At 45.8% G+C, this 27,102-nt stretch overlaps 1 protein-coding gene across 1 annotated transcript; it reads left to right on the top strand.

The window, feature by feature from the left end:
• The first annotated feature begins 1,414 nt into the window (after positions 1-1,414).
• MS4A14 (membrane spanning 4-domains A14) lies at positions 1,415-27,102 on the top strand. Its single transcript, XM_025265990.3, has 7 exons — positions 1,415-1,659; positions 4,592-4,720; positions 7,529-7,579; positions 10,539-10,688; positions 14,993-15,091; positions 24,638-26,891; positions 26,999-27,102. The coding sequence occupies exons 1-6, from the start codon at positions 1,522-1,524 to the stop codon at positions 26,651-26,653; spliced, it is 2,583 nt and encodes an 860-aa protein (XP_025121775.3). The 5' UTR covers positions 1,415-1,521; the 3' UTR covers positions 26,654-26,891; positions 26,999-27,102.

Genomic DNA, 27,102 nt, shown 5'->3' with positions numbered 1-27,102 from the left:
TGAGCCCACGTGCTGCAGCTACTGAAGCCTGTTCACCCGGGAGCTGGTCCTCCACAAGAAGAGAAGCAGCGCAGTGAGAAGCCCATTCACTGCAACTAGAGAGAACTCCCATTCACTGCAACAGAGAAAAGACCGAACACAGCCAAAATAAAGTAAGTAAATGAATAAACGTTTTTTAAAAATTAAAAAAAGGGGGCTTCCCTGGTGGCTCAGATGGTAAAGAATCTGCCTGCAATGTGGGAAACCTGGGTTCGATCCCTGGGTTGGAAAGATCCCCTGGTGGAGGGCATGGCAACCCACTCCAGTATCCTTGCGGGGAGAATCCATGTGGACAGAGGACCCTGGCGGGCTACAGTCCCTGGGGTCACAAAGAGTCAGACACGACTGAGCAACTAAGCACAGCACTAGACTCAGACGCCCTTTCTCTCCTACCATCCATCTGCTCTTCACTACAGTCGTGATAATACCAACACTTACAGAAATGTGCTCTGCAGATTATCTCATTTAACTCTCACTACAGCCCTATGTTGGGCTTCCCTGGTGGCTCAGATGGTAAAGAATCCTCCTGCAATGCGGGAGACCTGGCTTCGATCCCCGGGTTGGGAAGATCCCCTGGAGAAGGGAATGGCTACCCACTCCAGTATTCTGGCCTGGAGAATTCCACGGACAGAGGCGCCTGGAAGGCTACAGTCCATGGGGTTGCAAAGAGTCAGACATAACTGAGTGACTTTCACACATGCACACACAAACACGGAACGCAAAATTCCATACAGAATTTTACATTGTTTTAATTGTATTTGCATAGCTTTAACCAGGAAGACTCTCACTTGACTTCATCTTACCTGTCTTTTTGAAAGCTAGAATCACACCCTATGAAAGCGGCACCTACATCTGGTCCAATACCTGTAGGTACTGATTTTCACGCTGGAAAGAAAGAGGGCTAATCAGTAGTGGGACAATCAGCCAGCCACAAGTGGGAAACTCCTTTGGAAAGAGGGCAGCAGCACGGCTGAAGCAGAGTTTGGAGGCAGGCGGGCAGAGTCTGACTCCTTCCCCGGCCCTCAGTACGTGGCCTCGAACAGTTTAACCTTCTGTACCTCATTTTCAGTATGGTAGAAATGTTAAAAGAATCGATGCGAATACATGTTAAAACAGAACCCCTTCCACAGTGCCAGGAACACCGTGGGTGTCTCCTCATTTAGTTCCTTTCTAGCCCATAAACACAGGCCCTGGGATTTGTTGGTACACCACCTGTTTATTTTGTGTTGACCACCTGTTTACAAACAAGTGGACAATAAAGCAAGTCTTCCAGATAACCGGATCCTTCATCAGGAAGACAGAAGAAGATGCTCTAGAATTCTAGGACTCTGTGACTCAATGACTGTGATTCTGTGGTTCTAGTGCTGGGTAATCGCTAAGGGCTCATTGCCAAGGACTCCATGTGAGACTGATGGCAGACCATGATTTTGGCTGCAATGGTTACTCACCCATTTTTTTTTCATAGAGTTTTGCCACTGAATCATGGAATCATCATCTGAGGTCAAAAGATCAACCCACGTCATCAGTGTACAACCAAATGAAACTGTATTGACTGCGCTTCCCTACGGCCCTCATAGTTCTCTGCTGGAATTCCTGAAGGGAGAGCCAAAAGTCTTGGGGGTAAGTCCTCGCCCACTCATGGGTCTTCTTGGGAAGGAGACTATGTTATTTCTCCAAGTATGTTTGCAGAGATGCTTTTCAGAAAAGACATTGATCCCCTCAGTTTCCCCTCATCTGTCATCTAAAATACATCCTTCTTTTTTATACTCTTTTAAAAAGAGATAGCCCGTCTATTTATTCATTTATCTGTTACTATTACTGCCTTGGCCCTTGGTTTCAGAGGCGGGATCTTTTTGTGGTGCACGTACTCTTAGTTGTGCCTCGTGGGCTCAGTAGCTGTGGCATGTGGGCTCCATTGCTCCTCGGCATGTGGGATCTTAACTCCCTGACCAGGGGCCGGACCTGCACCCCTGCACTGCAAGGCAGATTCTTAACCACTGAAGGGCCAGGGAAGTCCCTGCAGCCTTCTAAGTCATGAGCACGTACACATAATTGGATATTCAGTAGAAGAGCTAACATGTAGCCTACAAGACCACTTCCCTACATTTTACAAATTACTTCAATTCCGTTCAGTCACCCAGTCGTGTCCGACTCTTTGTGACCCCATGTACTGCAGCACACCAGGCCTCCCTGTCCATCACCAACTCCCGGAGTCCACCCAAACCCATGTCCATTGAGTTGGTGATGCCATCCAACCATCTCATCCTCTGTTGTCCCCTTCTCCTCCCACCTTCAATCTTTCCCAGCATCAGGGTCTTTTCAAATGAGTCAGCTCTTCGCATCAGGTGGCCAAAGTATTGGAGCTTCAGCTTCAGCATCAGTCCTTCCAATGAATATTCAGGACTGATTTCCTTTAGGATGGACTGGTTGGGTCTCCTTGCATCCCAAGGACTCTCAAGAGTCTTCTCCAACACCACAGTTCAAAAGCATCAATTCTTTGGCACTCAGCTTTCTTTATAGTCCTACTCTCACATTCATACATGACTACTGGAAAAACCATAGCCTTGACTAGATGGACCTTTGTTGACAAAGTATTTATTTATTTTTAACTGAAGGATAATTGCCTCACAATATTGTGCCAGCCTCTGCCATACATCCTGCCATGCAGAAGACCTGAGTTTGATCCCTGGGTTGGGAAGGTCCCCCTGGAGAAGGGAGAGGCTACCCACTCCAGTGTTCTGGCCTGGAGAATCCCACGGAGTGTACAGTCTAGGGGGTGGAAAGAGCCGGACGCGACTGCGCCGCTTCCACTTTCACTGCCGTACATCAACACGAATCAGCCTTTCGTGCACGTGTCCCCTCCCTCCTGAAACCCCTCCCACTCCTCTAGGTTGTCACAAAACGTCCCTATGTTTTGATCAACAAGGGAATTAAAGTTCTGTTTAGAAACATGCAGGGTTTGCTCATTTCTCAGCAATGCTTCTGAGGGCTTATTTAACTCTGAGAAATAGAAAGCTCAACTGTCACGAATAAGACCACTAACTCTGAGGAAATCCCTGGCCTGTTTCAGGAGGAGCTACTGATCATCTTTGAATCCTAGCAAGGGGGATGGAGGAAACCGGGGCCACTTTTCTAAATATTTTATTAAAGGAGTGACCCTGGGCTGTGGGAGCACCTCTCTCGGAGCTAAAAGCCTTTGGAGGTGAAGTTAAACATCGCCTTTGTGTTGTTACAGGCACTGGGAGCTCTTTGAAAACCACCCTCAAAACTCATAGTGAGCTGCAGTGTTGATACACACACACTCTGTCATAAATAGACTAGAGCAAAGCTGTGTGCACACCTCCCATCCTTAGTACAAGAATCAGAACACTACGGGGACAGTTGTGACCCAGGGCCATAGACGTGTGGCCTGGGGGAACCCAGACGCCTGAGCGGAAGCAGAGACGCTCTGCGCTGAGGAAAGCCGCGGACCCCCAGGAACCACCACGCTCCCCTCTCCCTGTGACCCCCAACGGGCTGAGGGGCCCATGGGGTCACTCTTGGCTCTGGACAGGGCTTCGCATCAAGAGGGGAGGCATAACCTCCCCCCAGCTTCTCTGCTCCAGCTCAGGGAACTTCATACACTTTCAGAGCACTGGACTGAGGCTACAATTCTCAAAAAAGAAAGAAAGAAAAGAAAGTGAAAGTGAAGTCGCTCAGTCGTGTCTGACTGCGACCCCATGGACTGCAGCCCACCAGGCTCCTCCGTCCATGGGATTTTCCAGGCAAGAGTGCTGGAGTGGGTGCCATAATTCTCAAAGGCTATATTTAATGTGGAAAATGTGTGTGTGTGTTGGGGTGAGGATGGTAACAGGAGGCTGGTTCTACAGAAGGGGAAAAAATGTCAAGGTGAGTAGTTTGGAATGGGCGTCCCCAAGAAGCTTGCCGTCTAGGGCAGGGGTCCGGGGCAGCCCGTGGTCTGTGAGAAACGGGCGGCAGAGCAGGCGGTGAGCCCCGGGCGGGCGGGTGGGCGGGCGAAGCTTCATCTGTGTTTCCAGCAGCCCCGGCTGCTCACGGCATCACCTGTCAGATCAGCAGCAGCTCTAGAGTCTCATCGAGTAGTGAAGGCAACGGTGAACCGCGCTGTGAGGGACCGAGGTTTCACGCCTCTTTCCAGAACCATCCCCAAACCATACTGCCCAGCCCCCCACACCCCACCCCCGGCTGTGGAAGAACTGTCTTCCGCGAAACTGGTCCCTGGTGCCGAAAAGCTGGGGACCGGACATTTAGAGGGAGAGGCAGACACATGCTAAAACCCGTGAGATGCAAGATGGACTGATAACCCCAGAGACACCGTCAGCAGGGAAGGGTGAGCATGAAGGATTCGGACACGGACACAGGGGAGTGAGGGCAGGAAGGCCGCCAGGCCTCCTGAAAACCCGAGTGGTGGGTAAACAGGAGGGGAAAGCACGCAGGCGGAGGGGCGACATTCTAGTGGCGATGCCCACGCGCCTGGGAGGCTCCAGAGAGCCCGGGCACGCGTGGCCTCACCGGCCCATTCTTCTCTTCACAGGCTTGCCAGGTCCTGCTTGCCCTGATCATTGCCGGCATCGGAGCTATATTTGCATTGAATCACTTCAACTTCGCCCAAAGATTCCCCCTGGTTTTCTTGACAGGATACCCATTCTGGGGAGCATTCATTGTGAGTACTGTTAGGCACTTCGGAGGAATTACCATAAAGACTGGTCTGAATTGACTCCAGTCCTGAGACAATGAATCCCATGCAGGTGGTCCCCAAGGAGACCAGATAGCCACCCCCTCCCCGGGAAAAGAAGTGACTCCATTTGGGTCATGACAGTACCACCGTCCTCATGGTGATAACTGCTCTTACCGTGTTGAAAAGTTTTCCAGCCCTCGTGTGTATAGTAAGTCATTTGCTCCTTACTACCAATCTGGGAGATTAGATGGGCATATATCCTACTTTTCCCTTTGCAAATAAAAAAACTGGAATTTGGGAGTAGGTAGCAATTTAAACCTGCCTGGCTAACACTCACAATCACAGCCTCTCAAAGCTTAAGGAGAATTTTAACACATTATTATGGCTCAACTGCTTCATTATGCCCAGAGACAGTTTATGAATGTCATTCATCCAGCCAATGAAAGAATCGTAAACAGAATTCCTAGTACAGACCTATATCTGTCCAATCCCCACAGCCTTGGTTCCTAATCTTATGCCATCATATGTAAGGCTAGACTCATTCGAGCTTCCGCTATTAAAACCTAGAGTCCCAAGAGGGCAAGAGTGTTGTCTGTTAGCGTTGTCTTACATTCTCAGACCTCAGTCATGCTTGCTGCATAGCAGGCGTGAATGAATCGCTCAGTGAACACATGGGTGAAGTAATGAAGAAATGAGACACCGTCTCTATGAACGCCCTGTCCTCTCTTGATGAGCACAGTGAATGAATCGCTCAGTGAACACATGGGTGAAGTAGTGAAGAAATGCGACACCGTCCCTACGAACGCCCTGTCCTCTGTTGATGAGCACAGTGAATGAATCGCTCAGTGAACATGTGGGTGAAGTAATGAAGAAATGCGACACCGTCCCTATGAACGCCCTGCCCTCTCTTGATGAGCACAAACACTCCACACCGTTTCTGAGACACCCAGCAGTGCTGCTGGCTTTCACTTCCCAAACGTCCATGGCGTGACGTTCAAAGCGCACATACAGAAAGCAGGCAGACCAGCTCCTCGCTTCCCCACGTCACGAGAGGACGCTCCCGGCGTGATGCTGTGTGATCGGCACGCGTGAACGACAACGAGGCTCTGGCACATTACTTTTTAAAACTCCACTCTTCACTGAAGACATATTTACTGAGCACCCATCCTACATCTGCAGGAGGGTCCTGGGTGCTCAGGGCACTGGTGGACAAGGCCCTCTGAGAGAAGTGATGAGCTGCGCTTAGAAACAGACAGGGTTAGGCATCCGATGGGTAGGCTATAAACGAAAGACTGAAAGTAGCTGCACAGGCACATTTTTACACTCGTGCTGTGCACACTGAGGACTTCCAGGTGTCAGGTGAACATTTAATGGGAAACTCACCTGTGCTGGGAGGCCAGGGAGGTGCTCTGCACATGGGTGTTCAGCACGTAAAGTAGAGAGAAAGCTTGCTCTTGACAACAGTGAAGCATGAGCTGAGGGCTTGATGTGGGCAAGAGCAACAGAAAGAAGACCAGTGAGTCTATTGCTATGGCATAAAAGGAGGCCAAAAATGTAGAACCAGGTCATGCCAATCCTTGTGGTCGTAAAAAGAATGTGGTGCTTTAATACGAGAGCAAGGTTAGTAAGATCGGAAGACTTGTTATCCCTAAGATATTATGTCCCCTGAGTGGGTAATGAGCCGATGCATGATAAGAGCAGATCTGGGAGAATCAGCTGCAGGGAGGCTGCAGGATTCCAGAAATGGAGAGGTGGTACCTTGAACTCTCTGGGCAGCAGCAAAGATAAAGGTGGACCGCTTCGAGAATGACCTGGAAGTAGAGCTAGCCTGATCAGTGACCCAAGCTGGGAGGTGAAGCTGAAGGAGGTATCAGAGGTAACATTCTGATCCCTACATGTCTTCTCAAGGTCCTTGACTCCAAGGCCCAATATCCCCAAAGTGGAAAACCAATTCCCATCGCAGAAGTTCTCATTATTGGAACATTAAAAAAAAATATGGACCCCACACTGGGGGACACCGGTCTCATTTTTCCTGTGTGGTTCTAAGCTCTCTGCGCTTCCTGGGAGCTCAGTGGTAAAGGATCCACCTGCAATGCAGAAGTTGCTGTTGTTCAGCCGCCCAGTCGTGTCCGACTCTCTGCGACCCCATGGACTGCAGCACGCCAGGCCTTCCTGTCCCTCATGATCTCCTTCACATCCATTGCATCAGTGATGCCATCCAGCCATCTCATCCTCTGATGCCTTCTTCTCCAGGAGATGTGGGTTCAATCCCTGGGTTGGGAAGATCCCCTGGAGAAGGAAATGGCAACCTACCCAATATTCTGGCCTGGAGAATCCCATGGAGAGAGGAGCCTGGCGGGCTACAGTCCATGGAGTCACAAACAGTCGGACACAACTGAGTGACTAAACAACAGCCAGGCTCTTTGTGTCTCATATAAATAAGTGGTAAGATAAGACTAGATTCCAGGCCCCGCACTTACTCAGAGCAGACAGAGCTCACCTTCACTATTCCAGGCCCAGAGCCCAGGACTGTCTTTCTTTTGGAGCCCAGCAGAGTGGTACTTTTTGGACCTTATGCTGGCAAAGAGCCCTTGTTGAGTTGACAAGCACGGGCAGCACAGGATTTTTTTCTTACGTCAGGGCCCACTGTCCTTCCCTGATGGAAGAGACCAGTTACGGAAGGGTCTGGGAGGGTCACAGACATGTCGGTTATGATACAGTCTCCAAAGGAAGTTACACAGTAGGGCAGTCAAACAACCATCACTGTTAACTTTTCTCTTTTCTTCTTCACAGTTTACGGTCACAGGGTACCTCACAGGAACCAACAGCAATGACAAGTGTGTGGTAAGTCGCTTTGTGACTTCTGGGCAGTTTGAAACTGTCTACTTCTTTTAGACCATCTTTGGGTAGAAAGCCTTGGGTAATAAAGGACCTTCCAGGGAAGTCTTTGCGCATCAAGTGTGCAGTTTGGGTCCCTGCTATTTGGCGGCCAGCATGAGCCCTGCACCCTTCACCTGGGTGCCACTGCCTTGGTCAAATCAACCAAAGGAGCTGCTTAATAAAGACCATTTTACACTCCTCTAACTCAACAGTGCTTAACTGGGAGTAATTTTGTGCCTCCCCCAGCTCCACCCCCAGGAATATTAGACAAAGCCTGAAGACACTTTTTTTTTTCCTGGCTGCCAAGCGCAGAGCGCAGGATTTTAGTTCCTGACCAGGGATGGAACCCACGCCCCCTGCAGTGGAAACACGCAGGCTTAACTGCTGGACCGCCAGGGAAGCCCCCCGCTGAGGGCATTTTGGCTGTCACAGCCAGGGGGTGGGAGGGTGAGGAGGACTGTTATCTAGTGGGTAGAGGCTGGGATGGTTCTAAACATTTTAAAATACAAAGGACAGTAAAAGAAAAAAAAAAACTGTATCTGGCTCCAAATATTTATTGTGTCAAGGTGTATAAACCCTACTGTAACCAAAACCAATCCCAGGGTCCCAGTTGTTACACCCCCACCCCAACAGTGGGCTCCCCAGGTGGCGCAGGGGTAAAGAGTCGCTTGCCACTGCAGGGCACGTGGGTTAGAGCCCTGGGTCGGGAAGATCCTCTGGAGGAGGAATGGCAACCCACTCCAGTGTTCTCGCCTGGAGAATCCCATGGACAGAGGAACCTCGCGGGCAGTCCATACGGTCACAAGAGTCAGACATAACTGAGTGACTGCATGCACACACACACACACACACACACACCCCAACAACGACAGAGTCTTCTCTTTGGGGTCTGCCCAAAGTCTGCAGGAAAGAGTCTGGCACTGATGCTGATTGTTCTAGGGCTGAATCCAGGCCACCACTCATCGCTGTGTCAAATCTGAAGGATTATTTTGAGGATTTAATAAGATACCACATATAAGACAAAATGATACTTAAATGTTTACATGCCTAACCAGTCTGATGTTTTTAAGGCCCTGGAGAAGTAGATCTTCTCTCAAAGCCATTTTACCTCTTTCTTTATGGTCCTCTGCCAATATCCCCTAGAGATAGCTACAAACCACAGGGCCTTCTAGCAGGGACGAAGGCCTCCGTCTCTCTCTACCTGTGGAGATAGATACGGACAATGCAGACGAAGCCTCAGCTTTCATTCTTCTCTTGCACTGACTTCCTTTTGGACCAGAGGGATAGACCATAAGGCAGACCTGCCCGCGACTCACTGAGCTGGAGGCAGACCGTTACGTCACTGGGACAGCAGCTCTAACCTGGGCGCTGTAAGACCTGGCTCCATCAGAGCTCTTCCTCCGAATTCACAATCACGTGACCCCAGAATCCTACTCACCTGTGACGTGGGGATAAAAGGGGGTTTGCCGACATCGTAAAACTGTCATGAGGATGAGAGGAGACTAAGCTGTGTATGCTCTTTGTAAACTGTAAAGCAGAGTACACCCGAGGGGTTGTTGAGCTAGAGATGTTAGTCCATGAAATGTCCTCTGGGAGCCAAAACAGAGCCTTGAAGGGACAAAAAGACTTAGGGCTGAGCGAGACGGTATATCCGTGTGCCCCTGGGTATTTTCTGCCAAAATCCCTGTGGGCAGAAAAAGATCTGCGTTTGGGGCAAACATTAAAATCATAGGTGTACTTCCAGGTTACACCACAGAGAGTCACACGTCCTCCTGGATAGGACAGGCTGTGTAAATGCATAAATGTATCACTGCACTTCCAACAGACGTAACAAAGTCGAGCATAGTAACCATCCACGGAACTGAGATAGGAGACTTTTCCGTTTCTCTTTTAAAAGAGGACTATCCATGCTGGGATTAGGTAATGAATGGCACCTCTCTTCCTTCAGAGGAACTCAAGAGTTATATAACAAAACAAAACAAAAATAAAAAAAAAAGGAAGTAAAGGGAATAGGAAATTGGTGGGGCTATCTGAACTTTTAATAGCTTGGAGTTTCGAAAAGTGAGAGCGAAAGGAAGGAAACCGTTAAATCTCAGTCCAAATTCATTGCCATCTGTAAAGATGTTACTGATTTGGTTGCTTACGGTTTGAATCCTCTAGGGGGTGAGGTAAGCACATGGAGGCAGGACTTCATCTTTCGTGTTCACCTTTGTGAATCACGGGCTTAATGCGGCACCTGACACATAGCTGACCTACAGGAAATATCTATTAAAATAAGCAGGTACGCCCTTAAGTTAGGTGATGCCACTCTCACTTGTAAAAGCAGAAATGGAAATTCCAAGAGATCTGTTGATGTGTATAGGGTCCTAGTTCGCTAGGACTGAAAAATTGGTTCTAATTACAAGGCCAAGATACTCTCTAACACACAATTTTGCTTATAGATTATGAAAGATGACACATTAGGATAGAAAGAACGTTTTCTTTAGCATTAACCACAGAGCACCCCAGGGGCTTCCTAGATGGTGCAGTGGTGAAGAATCCGCCTGCCACTGCAAGAGACACAAGAGATGCAGGTTCGATCCCTGGGTCAGGGAGATGCCCTGGAATAGGAAGTAGCAACCCATTCCGGTAACCTTGCCTGGAAAAATCCCATGGACAGAGGAGTCTGGTGGGCTACAGTCCATGGGGTTGCAAAGAGTCGGACCCAGATGAATATGCACCCAACCACAGAGGGCCCCTGCTTTCCCGGATTGCTTCCCTAGCTCCCTGGCTCATTCTAAAACTTGGCCTGGCCTATGACTGATGAATTCAGGATACTGATGGAGCAACTCCTCCCTGAGGGTTATGGGGAAAGATAAAAGCACAAGGAAATTCTTTCAAAGTGTTTATTTATTTTGTTGTTATTTTTTAAACTATTTTCCAGGGACAAGGTGTCACGGGCCTGAATGTTATCAGTTCTGTGGTCGCAGTGGCTGGAATCATTTTCACCATCATCAGCTACAGATACCAACACAAGTACTGCCAAGGGCCCTCCCTTGAAGGAATATGTGTGATAGGTAGAGTCCTTTACAATGTAAGTGGTCTCATTCTGGGCAATGACTCTGTATCATCTTGTGTGAACAATGTTCATGGTGCAGCGACTCATTCATTTAGACTCCTATGATCGAGGTTGCCTCTGCATTTGAGCTCACTGTTGAGAAGAGCCAGTGTGACTCAAGAGCCATAGAGTCTGGATTTGACTCCTGGTTTTGTCACTTATAAGATTCGACCTTAGCCTAGTATTTTGTCTTCTCCGAGCCTCCATTTTCCTCATTTGAAAAATGAAGACAATAAGATAGCCCACTGGTGTGTTGTGACGATCACTTACACCAGAGCGTGACTCGGTGCGGTGTAAGGGGCCAATAGGATTTAGCTCTTCCTATTAGTGTTGATGGGGATTGGATTCAATTTTACCTTATTGGTCTTATTAAGGAATCAGTTCAGTTCAGTTCAGTCACTCAGTTGTGTCTGAATCTTTGCCATCCCATGAATCGCAGCACGCCAGGCCTCCCTGTCCATCACCAACTCCCAGAGTTCACTCAGGCTCACGTCCATCGAGTCAGTGATGCCATCCAGCCATCTCATCCTCTGTCGTCCCCGTCTCCTCCTGCCCCCAATACCTCCCAGCATCAGAGTCTTTTCCAATGAGTCAACTCTTTGCATGACATGGCCAAAGTATTGGAGTTTCAGCTTCAGCATCAGTCCTTCCAAAGAACACCCAGGACTGATCTCCTTTAGAATGGACTGGTTAGATCTCCTTTCAGTCCAAGTGACTCTCAAGAGTCTTCTCCAACACCACAGTTCAAAACTGTCAATTCTTCAGCACTTAGCTTTCTTCACAGTCCAACTCTCACATCCATACATGACTGCTGGAAAAACCATAGCCTTGACTAGATGGACCTTTGTTGGCAAAGTAATGTCTCTGCTTTTCAATATACTATCTAGGTTGGTCATAATTTTCCTTCCAAGGAGTAAGCGTCTTTTAATTTCATGGCTGCAATCACCATCTGCAGTGATTTTGGAGCCCCCCAAAATAAAGTCTGACACTGTTTCCACTGTTTCCCCATCTATTTCCCATGAAATGATGGGACCAGATGCCATGATCTTTGTTTTCTGAATGTTGAGCTTTAAGCCAACTTTTTCACTCTTCTCTTTTATCATTAAGAGGCTTTTTAGTTCCTCTTCACTTCTGCCATAAGGGTGGTGTTATCTGCATATCTGAGGTTATTGATATTTCTCCAGGCAATCTTGATTCCAGTTTGTGCTTCTTCCAGCCCAGCATTTCTCATGATGTACTCTGCATAGAAGTTAAATAAGCAGGGTGACAACATACAGCCTTGACGTATTCCTTTTCCTATTTGGAACCAGTCTGTTGTTCCATGTCCAGTTCTAACTGTTGCCTCCTGACCTGCATACATATTTCTCAAGAGGCAGGTCAGGTGGTCTGGTATTCCCATCTCTTTCAGAATTGTCCACAGTTTATTGTGATCCACACAGTCAAAGGCTTTGGCATAGTCAATAAAGCAGAAATAGATGTTTTTCTGGAACTCTTTTGCTTTTTTGATGATCCAGCAGATGTTGGCAATTTTATCTCTGGTTCCTCTGCCTTTTCTAAAACCAGCTTGAACATCTAGAAGTTCATGGTTCACGTATTGCTGAAGCCTGGCTTGGAGAATTTTGAGAATTACTTTACTAGCGTGTGAGATGAGTGCAATTGTGCGGTAGTTTGAGCATTCTCTGGCATTGCCTTTCTTTGGGATTGGAATGAAAACTGAACTTTTCCAGTCCTGTGGCCATTGCTGAGTTTTCCAAATGTGCTGGCATATTGAGTGCAGCACTTTCACAGCATCATCTTTCAGGATTTGAAATAGCTCAACTGGAATTCCATCACTTCCATTAGCTTTGTTCGTAGTGATGCTTTCTAAGGCCCACTTGACTTCACATTCCAGGATGTCTGGCTCTAGGTGAGAGATCACACCATCGTGATTATCTGGGTCGTGAAGATCTTTTTTGTACAGTTCTTCTGTGTATTCTTGCCACCTCTTCTTAATATCTTCTGCTTATGTTAGGTCCATACCATTTCTGTCCTTTATCGAGCCCATCTGTGTATGAAAAAGTTTGCCCTGTTAATGCTAAATATAGTTGGAGAAAGTGTCTAAGGCACTTAATAAAGTGTTTTTTAAATAATTTTAGAGCATAAATAATTATATGGAGAGTTTTACTCATTACAAGAGATGAACCATATCTTTACCAGAAAATATAAGGGTTATTTTAAGTATTAATCTAATAAGTATTCAATGACATTATTTTTATGCATATCAGCAATTCCGAAAGGCCTTTATTTCTATTCTCTAAGCAAATCCTGGGCTTTCACTCAATTCCAATCAGTCAAATATTGAAGGCTTTTGTCCTTAAATGCTAATGAGATTTGACTTGGGTGGATAGAGGTGAAGTGGAACACGGAAAATTGTCTCCTCCGATAAAGAAGGAAAACAGCTATCAGTGACTGAATATGAGGCCTTGTTTAATCCTTATGTTTACCCATTAAAGTGAGTCTAGTACCGTCTGATATGTTCCAAAATAAATTACAGAATTAGACTCATAAAAGGTTACTAAGGAAGGTCAGAAAACAACCTAAGAGGCAAAGTCCTAATTGGACCAAGAACATGACGCTCCCCTATTAGCCTTATCCCTTTTCCTAGGAGGCCACCACTGTGCATTACATTAGCAAATATCAGGAAGAGATTGTCTTCTGAGGTTAAATGTGCAGATGAGAGGACTCTGCTCCTGCCTGGCACAGATGTGCATTGGAGGATTAGTAGCTCCTGCATTCAGAATCCAGGAGACTCTGTTCCCAGGCCTCCTACGTATATCACTCCACAATTCCTTGCTGAAGACAACCCAAAGGTCAAAAACAAACTGAAAAGACCCAGGAGCAGTGGGCTTTACACATCTCTTGGACTGACTTCTGCCCCAAACACCAATCCATCATCTACACTGCAGCTAGTCGTCACTTAAAAACACACACCTGATCAGAATCACGCAGTGGCTTCCTGTCAAACACAGAATTTAGACCCAATTTTAAAAGGTTTATAAGACTCTAACACATCTATCTGACCTAACCTTCTAGCATTATTCCAGGCCTTTATCCTCACTGCATGCCGCCCCCTCCACCTTCTAGAATTCTTTAAGTTTTCTAGACCACGTTTTCTTTCTTCAAATGTTCCCCAGCCCAGCACCTATCTTTTCCCACCCACCCGCTGAACTCCTCCTCATTCTGTAATCTCAAACATCACGTCTTTAAGGGGGTCTTTCCTGATCACACCTCCACCCATCCCAGGGCAGGTCTCCCGTTATATTAATAGTAGCCCCCAATGTTTTTTCATAGCACTTATCATAATTTAGTGAAGTAAATAATTGCCTAATTATTTGTCACTGTCTGCCTCCCTTACAATGATGGAAGTTCCACAAAGACCAAGGTCAGACCATCTTGTTCACCAGCTGAAGCTGGTAAATTCACAGTGAAAGTGAAAGTCAGTCGTGTCCAGCTCTTTGTGACCCCATGGACTGAATCCGTGGAATTCTCCAGGCCAGAACACTGGAGTGGGTAGCCTTTCCACTGCATATATTGTGGTTTTCTAAAAAAAAAAAAAAAAAAAAAAAAAAAAAAGGCAAAAGGAGAATATTCAAACTTTTGGCTGTGTTGCAGGGAAATCAAAATTTAGACAGACTCTTGTCCAAGGTTAAGCGTAACATTGGACCCAACTGCAGTCAGCTCTTCCTGTTCCCAAAGGCTAAACTTTTTGGACACCATGCTATTCCCTGCCACTTCTTCGGTGCTTTAAGGCAACTAAACACCACCTTAAAGCAGAGTGTGCAAAATGCCAATCTATAGGCTACGCCGACCCAAAGGATGCTCCATTTTGTTCACAGAAGTGAACAAATACCTGGAAAGTTTCACATTAGCAGTGTGTATATACAGCTGCCTTAGGAAAGGAGAGAACACGAGGCATCAAGGTTCCCATGTTCCCACATGGCACTATTGCCCAGGACTGAGTGATGGACACTAAGGGATATACCCATTCTGGCCTTTCTCCCCTCCTGTTTCACCCGTCTGAGATGGCTGTCGGGGGCCTCCACAGGCACTGGAGTTCACTATCCCGGCCTATCGGAAAGACGTACGTGGGATGAAAACAGTTCAATCACTGCGGTTCCAGAGGCATCTAAAATGTGGGCTTTCCCATGCTTGGTCACACCGTGTGCTGGTCCTTGGTTTATATCTTTGAAATGGTACAGCTTTCATTCCAAATGCCATAGACGTATCTTCATTATTTCCAGGGAATTTTGTCGGTCTTACTGATCATCAGCATAGCAGAGCTCAGCATCGCTGTGACCATCGCCTCCTTCAGAAGCAACTGCTGGGCAAATTCCAACGAGGTGCGTTCAGTGATGTTTGTGAGTATGGATTCCTACTGGGACACGTCAAGGGGACCTCTAGCCTATTAAGTCAGCAGAGCTGTATTCTCAGGGGCTGAATTACAATTTTTAAATTTAGGAAGGTCAAGGAGGGACAAACTTAAAACTGGTGGTTCACTCCACGCTCGGAGACAAACCATGTTGCTTTTTATTCCTCTGCTATACATAGTCATCTCTGTTCAGACATACTCCTTATCTCCCTGTCAAAATATATGGAAAACATATGGGGATTCATATTATTGTAACATGAGGTGCTTATACCTGGGCCATAAAGCTCTGAAACAACCCCCTCAACAGAGAGGAAGAAAACTATTCAAGTGATACCAATGTAATGTGTCCTCACTCAGTCGTGTCCGACTCTTGGTGACCCCATGGACTGTAGCCTACCAGGCTCCTCCGTCCATGGAATTTTCCAGGCAAGAGTACTGGAGTGGGTTGCCATTTCCTTCTCCAGGGGATCTTCCCGACCCAGGGATCGAACCTGGGTCTCCTGCATTGCAAGCAGATGCTTTACCCTCTAAGCCACCAGGGAGGCCCTAGTAATACCAATAGTATTTATAATAATCACTATAGTTCACATTTATCAAATGTCCACTATGTTAGTTATTGTTATAATCACCTAACACAACTTAATCTTAATTAAGTTATTAAAGCATATTTATTTTACATATGAAAGAAATTAATAATCTAATTGAGGATTCCTCATATGTGATGAGGCAATTTTGCTGTTTAAAAATTCTCTGTCTTTGGCTTCAACAGTTTAATTAAAATGTGCTTTGGTGTGCATCCCTTTGGATTTATCCTGTCTGAAGTTCATTGAGCTTCTTAGATTTGTAGATGAATATTCTTCACCAGATTTGGTAAATTTTCAGTCATTATTTCTCTGAATATTATTTTTTCCTATTTTTCTTTTTCTTCTGAGATCTCAGTGATATGAGTGTTGGTCTGCTCGTTCATAGCTCACAGGTCCCGTAGGCTCTGTTCACTTCTCTTAACTATTTCTTCTTTCTGTTCCTCAGACCCAATAATTTCAATTGTCATATCTTCAAGTTCATTGATTATTTCTTCTGCCTGCTCAGATCAACTTCTGAACCCCTCTGGTGTGCATTTTTATGAAATTTCTCAGCTCTAGAAATTATTTTGGTTCTGTTTTATAATTTATATCTTATTTATATCTTCATTTTGTTCATATATCATTTTGCTATGTTTGCACATGATTTTCTTCAGCTCTTCTAGGGTCTTTGAGTTGTTTTAAAGTCTTTGTCTAGTATATCTGAATTCTGGGGTTCCTCAGGTACAATTTCTGCTCATTTATTTTGTTGGCTCAGTCAGTAAGGAGTCCATCCACCTGCAGTGCAGGATACCGGGGTTTGATCCCTGGGTTGGGAAGATCCCCTGCAGAAGGAACTGGCAACCCACTCCAGTATTCTTGCCTGGAGAATTCCACAGGCAGAGAGCATGGCGGGTTACAGTCCACAGGGTTGCAAGAGTCGGGCAAGAGTCGGTGGTGAATAAACAACCACCACCCCTGAACAAACCGCATTTTTCTGTTTCTTTGTAGACCTTGAGATTTATTTTGTTGGAAACCGGACATGTGAATCTTTTAATGTATGAACTCTTGAAATCAGACTCTCCCTTTTCCTTTGGGTTTTCTCAGGGAGAGGGCTTGTTTGTTTTTATTGCCATAGAGCATCTCTGCGGAGAAGGCAATGGCAACCTACTCCAGTACTGTTGCCTGGAAAATCCCATGGACGGAGGAGCCTGGTGGGCTGCAGTCCATGGGGTCGCTAAGAGTCGGACACAACTGAGCGACTTCCCTTTCACTTTTCACTTTCATGCATTGGAGAAAGCAATGGCAACCCACTCCAGTATTCTTGCCTGGAGAATCACAGGGACAGAGGAGCCTGTTGGGCTGCCGTCTATGGGGTTGCTCTGAGTCGGACACGACTGATGTGACTTAGCAGCAGCAGCTGAGCATCTCTGTGCCAGAGAACAGCCTGAGATGAAAGCTTAAGAGCTTCTCAGGACTTTTCTCAGCATGCATCTTTTCCAGGCCTGTATGGTGGGCTTCTACATTTTCACATATACATAATTGTTTCTGAACATCAAATCAAAACAAAAATAGTTGAAGATAGGGGTAGCTTCCCTCAAAGCTGCCTCAGCCAATGCAGATTGAAACAATGGCGTCCCGCCTCTGCACTTGCACCTCAGTGATGAGAAGCACTGACTTACAATTAAAACAGGAAACCTGATATTTGGGAGACAAGGTCCTTATTGCCCATCCCGACTCCAGCAGGTCACACCAGGGACATGGGTTGTCGTCTCCCAGCTTCCTGCCAGGGGCTGGGAGTGAGAGATGAGTGCTCACTGCTGTTCTGAAGGCTGAAACTGGCTGAGATAACTTGCCAGTTTAGAAGCCAAGAGGTCCTTTGGAAGCTTCAAGTGTTCAAAAAGACTCCAGAATTTCAAAATAGTTACTTCAGTTTCTGCCAGTACGATTATTGCGTAGGTGAATAGACAGGTTCCAGGAGTTTCCTATTCTGCCTTCTTCCCTGTGATTTCTCAAGAGTAGTTCTTACATCTTCTTTTGTTCTTTTTCAAAATACTTTTTGGCTGTTTTAGGTGTTCAAGATTTCCAGATTTGTTTTAGAAACTATCAGTTCCTACAAAAATCTTCCTTGGATTTTGATTGGAGCTCTATTGAACTTATAAATGATCTGGAGAAAATTGCTTACTCATAATATTTAGTCTTCTTATCAATGTCTGTGATATGTTTACATTTTCTTATATTTCCTTTCATTTCTCTGAGCAATAGTTTGTAGTTTTCAGTGTATAAATATTATGCATATTTTGTTAAATTCACCCCTGAGTATTTCATGTTTTTTCTTGCTATTGTACATGGCATTTAAAATTTTTACTTGCCAGATGTCCATTCCTAGAAAGAGAAATGCAGTTATTTTTATATATTGGTATGCTATGACCTTATAAAACTTACTAACTCTAGTAGCTTTATTATTGATTTCCTAGAATTTTCTAGATAGACATCTATTTTCCCAGTAAAGACACTTTTATTTACAAATTTTATTCCTTATTTTTCTTGATTCACTGAACTGTGTAGAGCCTCCTGGACATTTTTTCTTTTTTTGAATGCTGAGCATACACAACCATTCCTTGTTCCAAATCTTAGGGTAAAAAAATGTTACAGTTTACCCTTAAATATGATGTTACCCTATAGGGTTTTCATGGACTAAATTTACCCTAGTTTGCAGAGAATCTTTTATTATAAATGAGTATAAATGTAAAGTTTCAACTCATATGTAACACTTTTATTATCTGAGCCCAAATGCCTGATTCATCGCTCTTTTCCTGATTTGAGTACAGAAGGTTATAAAGCTCTGCAGGACACTCTAGGACACACTGAATAACTATCCAATTTAATTCTATGAACAGAGCTTTGTAATTGCTCTGCAATATGCAAGCTACAATAGAAGATTTAAAGATATTATGTAATATGCACCCTGATCTCAAGAGGAAAAGGAAGTGAACTCTTAATGTTTCCTGTGCCCACCACTGTGCCCACCGCGGTACCTAAAAGCAGTATTTCTTATAGTCTCCAGTCGCACCCACTCTGAAGTAAGGCATAACTGAAGTAGCTCTTATGAGGAAGCATAGGTTAGAGTGCTTAGATAGGAAAGCACAGGACCTGTAATTCTACTACAGCATATGAATCCAAGAGCACAAGTTAACAGCTCTTGATGCTGGTTGGATCACTTAAAATCTCTCTCTGAGCCTAGCTCTTTAAGTCATAAAACAAGGATAACAACCTCATACAGATGTCATAACAACTAGCTGATATGACTTTGGAGCCTTGCTTAGCACCTGGTAATCTCAGTTATCATTAGGGACGCTGCTGCTGCTCAGTCGCTTCAGTCGTGTCCGACTCTGTCCGACCCCATAGACGGCAGCCCACCAGGCTCCCCCGTCCCTGGGATTCTCCAGGCAAGAACACTGGAGTGGGTTGCCATTTCCTTCTCCAATGCATGAAAGTGAAAAGTGAAAGGGAAGTCGCTCAGTCGTGTCTGACCCTCAGCGACCCCAAGGACTGAAGCCCACCAGCCTCCTCCGTCCATGGGATTTTCCAGGCAAGAGTACTGGAGTGGGTTGCCGTTGCTTTCTCCACATTAGGGATGAGTAAACTTATTAAAATCATAGCACTTAAATAAAGCTAGATAAACTATAATTCATGGCTCTAAACTGCTCTTTTAACAAATGAATGAATTATAATTCAAATGAAATGGAAGTTTGGGAATAAGTAAAAATTCAGACATCTCCCTTAAAGTACCATTTATCTTCACATAAATGCGCTCCAACAAGGATGACATGTAGGTGTGGAAACAAATTGGAAGAGTGGGGAATGATAATGTGAGAATGTGGAGAGCCACATTTTCAGCCTGTCATCCATCCACTGGGTGACCACAACTAGGTCATTTAATCACCTAGAGGTCCATGCTTCATCAGATAGAAGCAGTAGTCTCTTCTGACTCTATAGATGACCTCAGACAAGGGCACAGGCTGACAAAACCCAGAAGACTGGTCTGTAATGACAACTCCTCTCAAATAAAAATAAGTTGGAAGGAAAGGGAAGCACTGGCTACAGCTTGTATCAAATGCTGTCACTTAGCTGTTTAAAGAACTTCAGTAGATCTTACTTGTCTGTAATGAAACTGAAAGGGTTAGTCGCTCAGTCGTGTCTGACTCTTTGCGATCACATGCACTGTAGCCCGCCAGGTTCCTCTGTCCATGGAATTCTCCAGGCAGGAACAGGAGTGGGTTACCATTCCCTTCTCCAGGGGATCTTCCCAACCCAGGTATCAGACCTGAGTCCCCTTCATTACAGGCAGGTTCTTTACCATCTGAGTCACTGGGGAAGCCTATATGGAAAGTCCAGATTTCCTAGCCTAGTGTCTTAACCCATTTAGGCTTCTATTAAAAAAAAAAAAAAAAAAAAAAAAAAAAAAAAACAGACTGGGTGACTTAAACAGCAGAATTTTATTTCTTGGAGCTCTGCAGGCTGGTAAGTCCAAGATCAAGGTTCCAGGAGGTTCAGAGTCCAGTAAGAGCCCACTTCCTGGTTTATATCTCGCTGTGTCTTTATATGGCAAAAGGAGCCAGGGAGGCCTCTGAAGTCTCTTTTATAAGATCGTTAACCCCATTCATGATGGCATGATTCTCATGATATAATTTATCACCTGAAGGCCACACCTCCACATATAATCACATTGTAGATTAATTTTCAATATATGAAAATTAATTAATTTCCATCCTTCAGTTCAGTCGCTCAGCCGTGTCTGACTCTTTGTGACCCCATGGACTGCAGCACTCCAGGCTTCCCTGTCCATCACCAACTCCTGGAACTTACTCAAATTCATAGTCAGTGATGCCATCCAGCCATCTCATCCTCTGTTGTCCCCTTCTCTTCCTGCCTTCAATCTTCCCCAGTATCAGGGTCTTTTCAAATGAGTCAGTTCTTCATATCAGGTGGCCAAAGTATTGGAGTTTCAGCTTCAACATCAGTCCTTCCAATGAACACCCAGGGCTGATTTCCTTTAGGATGGACTGGCTGGATCTCCTTACAGTCCAAGGCACTCTCAAGAGTCTTCTCCAACACCACAGTTCAAAAGCATCAATTCTTCGGTGTTCAGGTTTCTTGATAGTCCAACTATCCATACATGACTACTGGAAAAGCCGTAGCTTTGATCAGATGGACCTCTGTTGGCAAAGTACTACTGTGTCTATTTTTTAATATGATGTCTAGGTTGGTCATAACTTTTCTTCCAAAGAGCAAGCGTCTTTTAATTTCATCACTGCAGTTACCATCTGCAGTTATTTCGGAGCCCAAGAAAATAAAGTCTCTCACTGTTTCCACTGTTTCCCCATCTATTTGTCCGTAATTTCCATCCTTGATCCCTCCCAAATTCATGTCCTTTTCATATGAAAAATACATCCTTTCTATCCTAGTAGCCCCCAAAAGTTCCTTATTGTTACGGCATCAACTTCAAAGTCTAAGTCCAAAGTCTCAGCTAAAACATCATCTAAATTAAATACAGGTGAGAGTTAAGATATGGCTTAACCTGAGGCAAATTCCCTCCAGCTGTGAACCCGTGAAACCAAACATGTTATGAAACCAAACTTCCAAACTACAGCAAAGGAATGGGCATGGGATACACATTCCCACTCCTAAAGGGAGAAATGGGAAGGAAGGACAGATAGGTCTCAAGTAAACCTCAAACCTGACAGTGCAAACCAGTTAAAGCCTAAGGTGAAAGAACAGTCCTCTTGGGCCTGATGCTCCGTCTTCCAAGCACACTGGGAGGACCTCAGCCCCGCTGAGCAGGAAGGCCCCGTGGCCACTCCCCGCCCGGGCGCTGTGGCTGCCAGCCTGGCATCCTGCGCCAGAGGCTCTGTGTTTTGAAACCGAGGGCGCCGTGGCCATGTCCCCGTGGGTCTGCTGGGCACAGTGCCTGCAGAAGCTCTCATGTCCCCGCGGGTCTGCTGGGCACAGTGCCTGCAGAAGCTCTCATGTCCCCGTGGGTCTGCTGGGCACAGTGCCTGAAGAAGCTCTCATGTCCCCGCGGGTCTGCTGGGCACAGTGCCTGCAGAAGCTCTCATGTCCCCGTGGGTCTGCTGGGCACAGTGCCTGAAGAAGCTCTCATGTCCCCGCGGGTCTGCTGGGCACAGTGCCTGCAGAAGCTCTCATGTTGTCCCTGCGGGTCTGCTGGGCACAGTGCCTGCAGCAGCCCTTGGCCTCGGCCCCACCTCAAGGCACGGGGTGAGGGCAGCTTGACTGCCTGAGCCTGGGAGTTGATCCCATCCTTTGAAACCATTCTTCAGGGGCCCTTGCGCCCAGGGTCTGTAGTGGGAGTGCAGCCCTGGTGATCTCGGACGCCTCTGGGGGTCATTCTTCCATTGTCTTGGAGAATCGCTTCTGGCTACTGGTGAGATTGCAGATCCGCAATACTTTTCTTATCAAACCAGTCACTTGGCCTACTCTCCTGTTTTTGGTGGCTGGCTGGGTCTTTGTTGTAGCTTATGGGCTTCTTCAGCTACGGGGCGTGGGCTCTCTAGATGTGCCATGTGGGCTTCAGAACACACAGGCCCAGCTGCTCTGTGGCACACGGGACCTTAGTTCCCTGACCGGGGATCAAACCTGTGTCCTTGGCATTGGAAGGTGGGTTCCTAACCACTGGACCACAGGGGAAGTCCCCACTCGATCTACTCTTAAATGTTCTCATTTTTTTTGTAATACAAATGGACTGAGAATTTTCCACACCATAGAGTCCCACTTCCTTTTGGCTTAATAATTCCATCCTTAAATCATTTTTTTCTTCTCACATTTTACTATAAGCTGTCTGTAGAAGTCAAGCCTCACCTTCAAAACTTCACCTAGACATAGCTTCAGTTAAACTTCATTGCTTACAAGTTCTATCTTCCACAGCATACTAGAACATAAACACAGTTCAGCCATGTTCTTAGCCACTTTATACCAAGATCACCGCCTTCTGGTTTCCAATGACATTTTCCTCATTTCTGTCTGAGACCTCATCAGAATGACCTTTATCATCCATATTTCCACCAGCACTTCATTCAGGATCACTAAGGTGTTCTCTAAGACGGAAGTTTTCTCCACAGCTCTCCTTTTTTCTTCCTGGGCTCTCACCAGAATTGCCCCTAACAGTTCATTCACAATAATATAAGCCTTGTCTAGCATGCCCCTCAAAGCATTCCCCACTTCTACTCATTACCCAGTTCCAGATCTGCTTCTGCATCTTTGGGTACTGGTGATAGCAGCAATCCCACTTCTTGGTAACAGATTCCGTCCTGGCCCATCTGCGATGCTGTGGTAAAGGTATGCGTGAACTCACGTGCGCTCCACACTCGTTCCATGTCTGACTCTGTGATTCTATGGACTGCAGCCCACCAGGCTCCTCTGTCCATGGAACCTTCCAGGCAAGAATTCTGGACCAAGTTGCCATTTCCTCCTCCAGGGGATCTTCCCATCCCAGGGATCAAACCTGCATCTTGGGTGGCTCCTGCTTTGGCAGGTGGATTCTTTCCCACTGAGCACTTGTGAATCCCTGTACTAAATACTGGGTAATTTAAAGGATAAAAATGTATTTCTCATGGTTCTGGGAGCTGGGAAGGCCAAGATCAGGGTGCTAGCAGGTTCTGGGTCTAGTGAGGACCCACTTCTTGGTCCACAGATGGCAGTCTTCTCACGGAAGAAAGGACAAATCACAGGGCTCTTTTACAAGGGCACAGATCTCACTGACGAGGGCTTCATAGTCATGACCTAATCACCTGCCACAGATTCTAACTCTCAACCCCACACGCTGGCAGTGAGGTTTCAACGTGCGGCTCTGAAAGGACACATTTGGCTCCCAGGACCTACACACCATCTGACGGTATCTAACTGCTCGCCACCAGCCGTCACACTCGCCACACCCCCGCCTTATGTTCTTGTACCCACTCTTCCCGCTCCCTGGACTTTGGTTCCTTTCTTCCTTCGTCTTACTTTATACCCAAGGAATTTCCGTTCATCATCAGGACACAGACCCATGTCTCTTCTTCAGTGAAGCCTTTGCCGGGTCTCAGAATTAGCTCACCTTGTACATTCTCGTGAAGCACATAGTACCTAGCACATAACAGCATTTGATAGACTGCATTGTTATCCATTTATATCTTGACCTATCTGTAATTCTGAGCACAATTATAGGGGAAAACCCACATTTGACTATGTTTGATCTTGAGCGTCCAGTTCATCTCGTAGGTGACAAGTAAATCATTATAAACCTGAATATATGAATATTGAGTAGATAACTTAAAATATCTTAGAAAGTGAAAGAGTTGGTCCCTCAGTCGGGTCCCACTTCTTTGCGGCCCCATGGACTGTAGCCCACCAGGCTCCTCTGCCCATGGGATTCTCCAGGCAAGAATACTGGAGTGGCTAGCCATTCCCGTCTCCAGGGGATCTTCCTGACCCGGGGATGGAACCCTGGTCTCCTGCACCACAGGCAGATTCTTTACCGTCTGAGCCAAGTCCTAAGTATGGGAAGACGAATCCGGACAATCGCAATAAACTCCCCTCTTCAATAGATGAGACAATAGAGGCTGAAGACTTGTCCACGAGTGAGCTGGGCCTTCCCTGGTGGGCCAGTGGTTAAGCTCCACTTCAGGAGGCATGAGTTCTATCCCTGGTCGGGGAGCTAAGACCACATATATGCCATGTGGCATGGCCAAAAAACAAATTACAAAGAGTAAATATAAATAAGCAAAACTAATGAGTTGATGGTAAACGCAGTCCTGGGTTTGTTTTCTGATTCCTCCTGTAGATTTTACTTCCTGTGTACTATCTTAAGGCAGAGAGGAAAAATAATTTGGGACCACAAGAAGAAAATAATGTCAAAGATGATTCTGTTCTATTGTTTCCCTCACCCTTTGGTTTTATAGATGGTGTTTTTCTTGCCTTCGGATGTTACTCAAGAGAGTGAACTATCTGTTCCTGACGAAAATGCTGTCATACAATTTGAGCTACAAGAAGAGTCTACTAGTGCTGATTCAACGACGAACATAAAGCCTGTTTTCTTTGGAGGCTATTCATTCTTCAAGTTAAGAGTCACAAAAAATCAGTTTACCTTCCGACATGCAGGCAGGAGAGGCAGTAATAGTTTCAACACATCTTCTCTGTTTATGGAAGATGAACGACAGAAATATGTCCCTCAAACTTTAAGCCTTTATGGGGAAGAAGTGGAGGTGAAACATTCACCTCCCATTGTAGAGCAGAAGTCCTCAGAAATCATGATGAATACTGAACCACTTAAAGACGAAGACCTACAGGCTGCTATCACACAATCCCCAGAAGAGAAACCTCCACTGTTGCAGGACCAAGCCTCAAAACTCCAACTTTTTCCATCTTATTCTGTAAAAAGTGTCCACAATTTACCACCCCAAGACTTGCCATACCAAGCTCCGAGAGCCAAAACTTTGCCAGAACAAGACTTGCTATCTGAAGCGTCAACATCTGTCACAGAGTCTCATGGAATTACATCCCAAGACAAGGAATCCCAGGGCATACCACTGCAAAATACACAATCCCATGACATGCTATCTGACTACCTACCGTCCCCAGACATGCCTGCCCAAGACCTCCCTTTCCAAAGACAAGCCCTGCCGTTACAAGCCATACCGTTTGGAGCCATATCGTTACTTTCTGTGCAGTCCTCTAATATGCAACACCTAGATCGACGGTCTCTGGATTTTCAGCTACACAACACCCAATCTCAAGAACAGAGAGCTGTGCATTTATCGTATCAAAACATTAAATCGGAAGTCATGTTAATGACCGAAGAATGGAAACCTGAGGAGGAACTTCAGAGCAGGAGACCATCAAAGCAGCATTCCCAACTGCAGCAAAGCAAAGGCTGTCCGTGCGCAAAACAGAAAGCCTTTGACATGTACATTCAAGACCAACCACACCCAAGGAGGAAATCCCTAGACAAGCACATCAAAAGCTGGCTCTCTCCAAAAAAGCAATACATAGATAAGGAAATCCAAGTTAGTCAAACCATACTGCAACTCCCAGACCAGCAAGCTGAAAACCTGCGAATCCAAGAGGAGAAACCCCCAAGGCAGCTCTACCAGGATATGCAAATCCAGGAGTACCATGACTGGCAGTCTCCAGACAGGAAAGTCCAAACCTGGCAATCTTTAGGCCAAAAATCCCAAGAAAGGAGAACTCAAGACTGGAAAAGCAAAGAATGGGAAAAACAAGAATGGCAACTTGAAATGCAGCATTCCCAAAATTGGGACTTCCAGACCTGGCAAACCCAAGATTTACAAGTGAAAGAATCCCGAAAGCAGAGATCTCTATTCCAAGAAACCCAGACTCTGCATGCCACTATTCCATCTGACCTAGATGAACAATCCCAAGATGTTCTACAAGACAGTCAGCACCAAAATAAAGACCAACAAGACCTTCAATCTGCAAGAATCCAAAAAGAAGTTATAGAAACAGATGCTGTGCAAACAAGGGGCATCAAATCAGAGGACACGAGTTGCGGAAAAAGCCAGACTCCAAGTGACTTGCAGTCAGAAGACGCGAAGTCAGATTTTAACTGTTTCTCCTACCAAAGCTCAGTACAAGAACTTCACTCCACAGGAAGTCAAAAACAAGATATGGAAACAGATGCTGTGCAAACAAGGGGCATCAAATCAGAGGACACGAGTTGTGGAAAAAGTCAAAGCCCAACTGACCTGCAATTAGAAGACATAAAACCAGATTCTAACTGTTCTTCCTACCAAAGCTCAGTACAAGACACATATCACGCCTATATGTCCAATAAAAATTCAGAACAAGATGTGAAACAAGACACGTCAACTTGCTCCGCTGTATGCAAAGAAGGCCAGTCTTTAGCTTCCGCCTCCTGTGGCTCAAAAGAAAGACAGCAATCTGAAGACTTGGGCTAACGTGCAGACTCTCCCACACGCTGCACGACTCCTGATTTTGGAACCGAATTAGGGAAAAGCAATCTCCAACCTCTGTGTGCAGGTGTGGTTACTACCTTATTTACTCACCAGAAAACAAAGGGCAAGCAAAACACTCAAATACGTGTCCTTAATTATAATAAAATGAGAACAAATATTAATCCTATATCAGAACTTTCTGGCGTGAAGAAATAATTCACATTTAAACTCTGTTATCAAGGTTAGTGTCTCAGTTTATGATCACTAATTCTTTTTACAGCTTAATATTTAATGGACTTACTCTTCCATGGTGCTAACATGTTTTGCCTTCACCTTTGTGTATTACAGAAGCTCAGTAAGTCAACCAGGAAGAAGTCTATGCAGCTAAGGGCTCAAGGACCAAAAGAGTTGGCAAGGAATAAAAATCAATCCCACCATGACCCTGTTTTGCT

The sequence above is a fragment of the Bubalus bubalis genome, chromosome 16 (genome assembly GCF_019923935.1).
Source record: "Bubalus bubalis isolate 160015118507 breed Murrah chromosome 16, NDDB_SH_1, whole genome shotgun sequence".
NCBI classification, from domain to species: Eukaryota; Metazoa; Chordata; class Mammalia; order Artiodactyla; family Bovidae; genus Bubalus; species Bubalus bubalis.
This window is presented reverse-complemented; position numbering and strand designations above follow the sequence as displayed.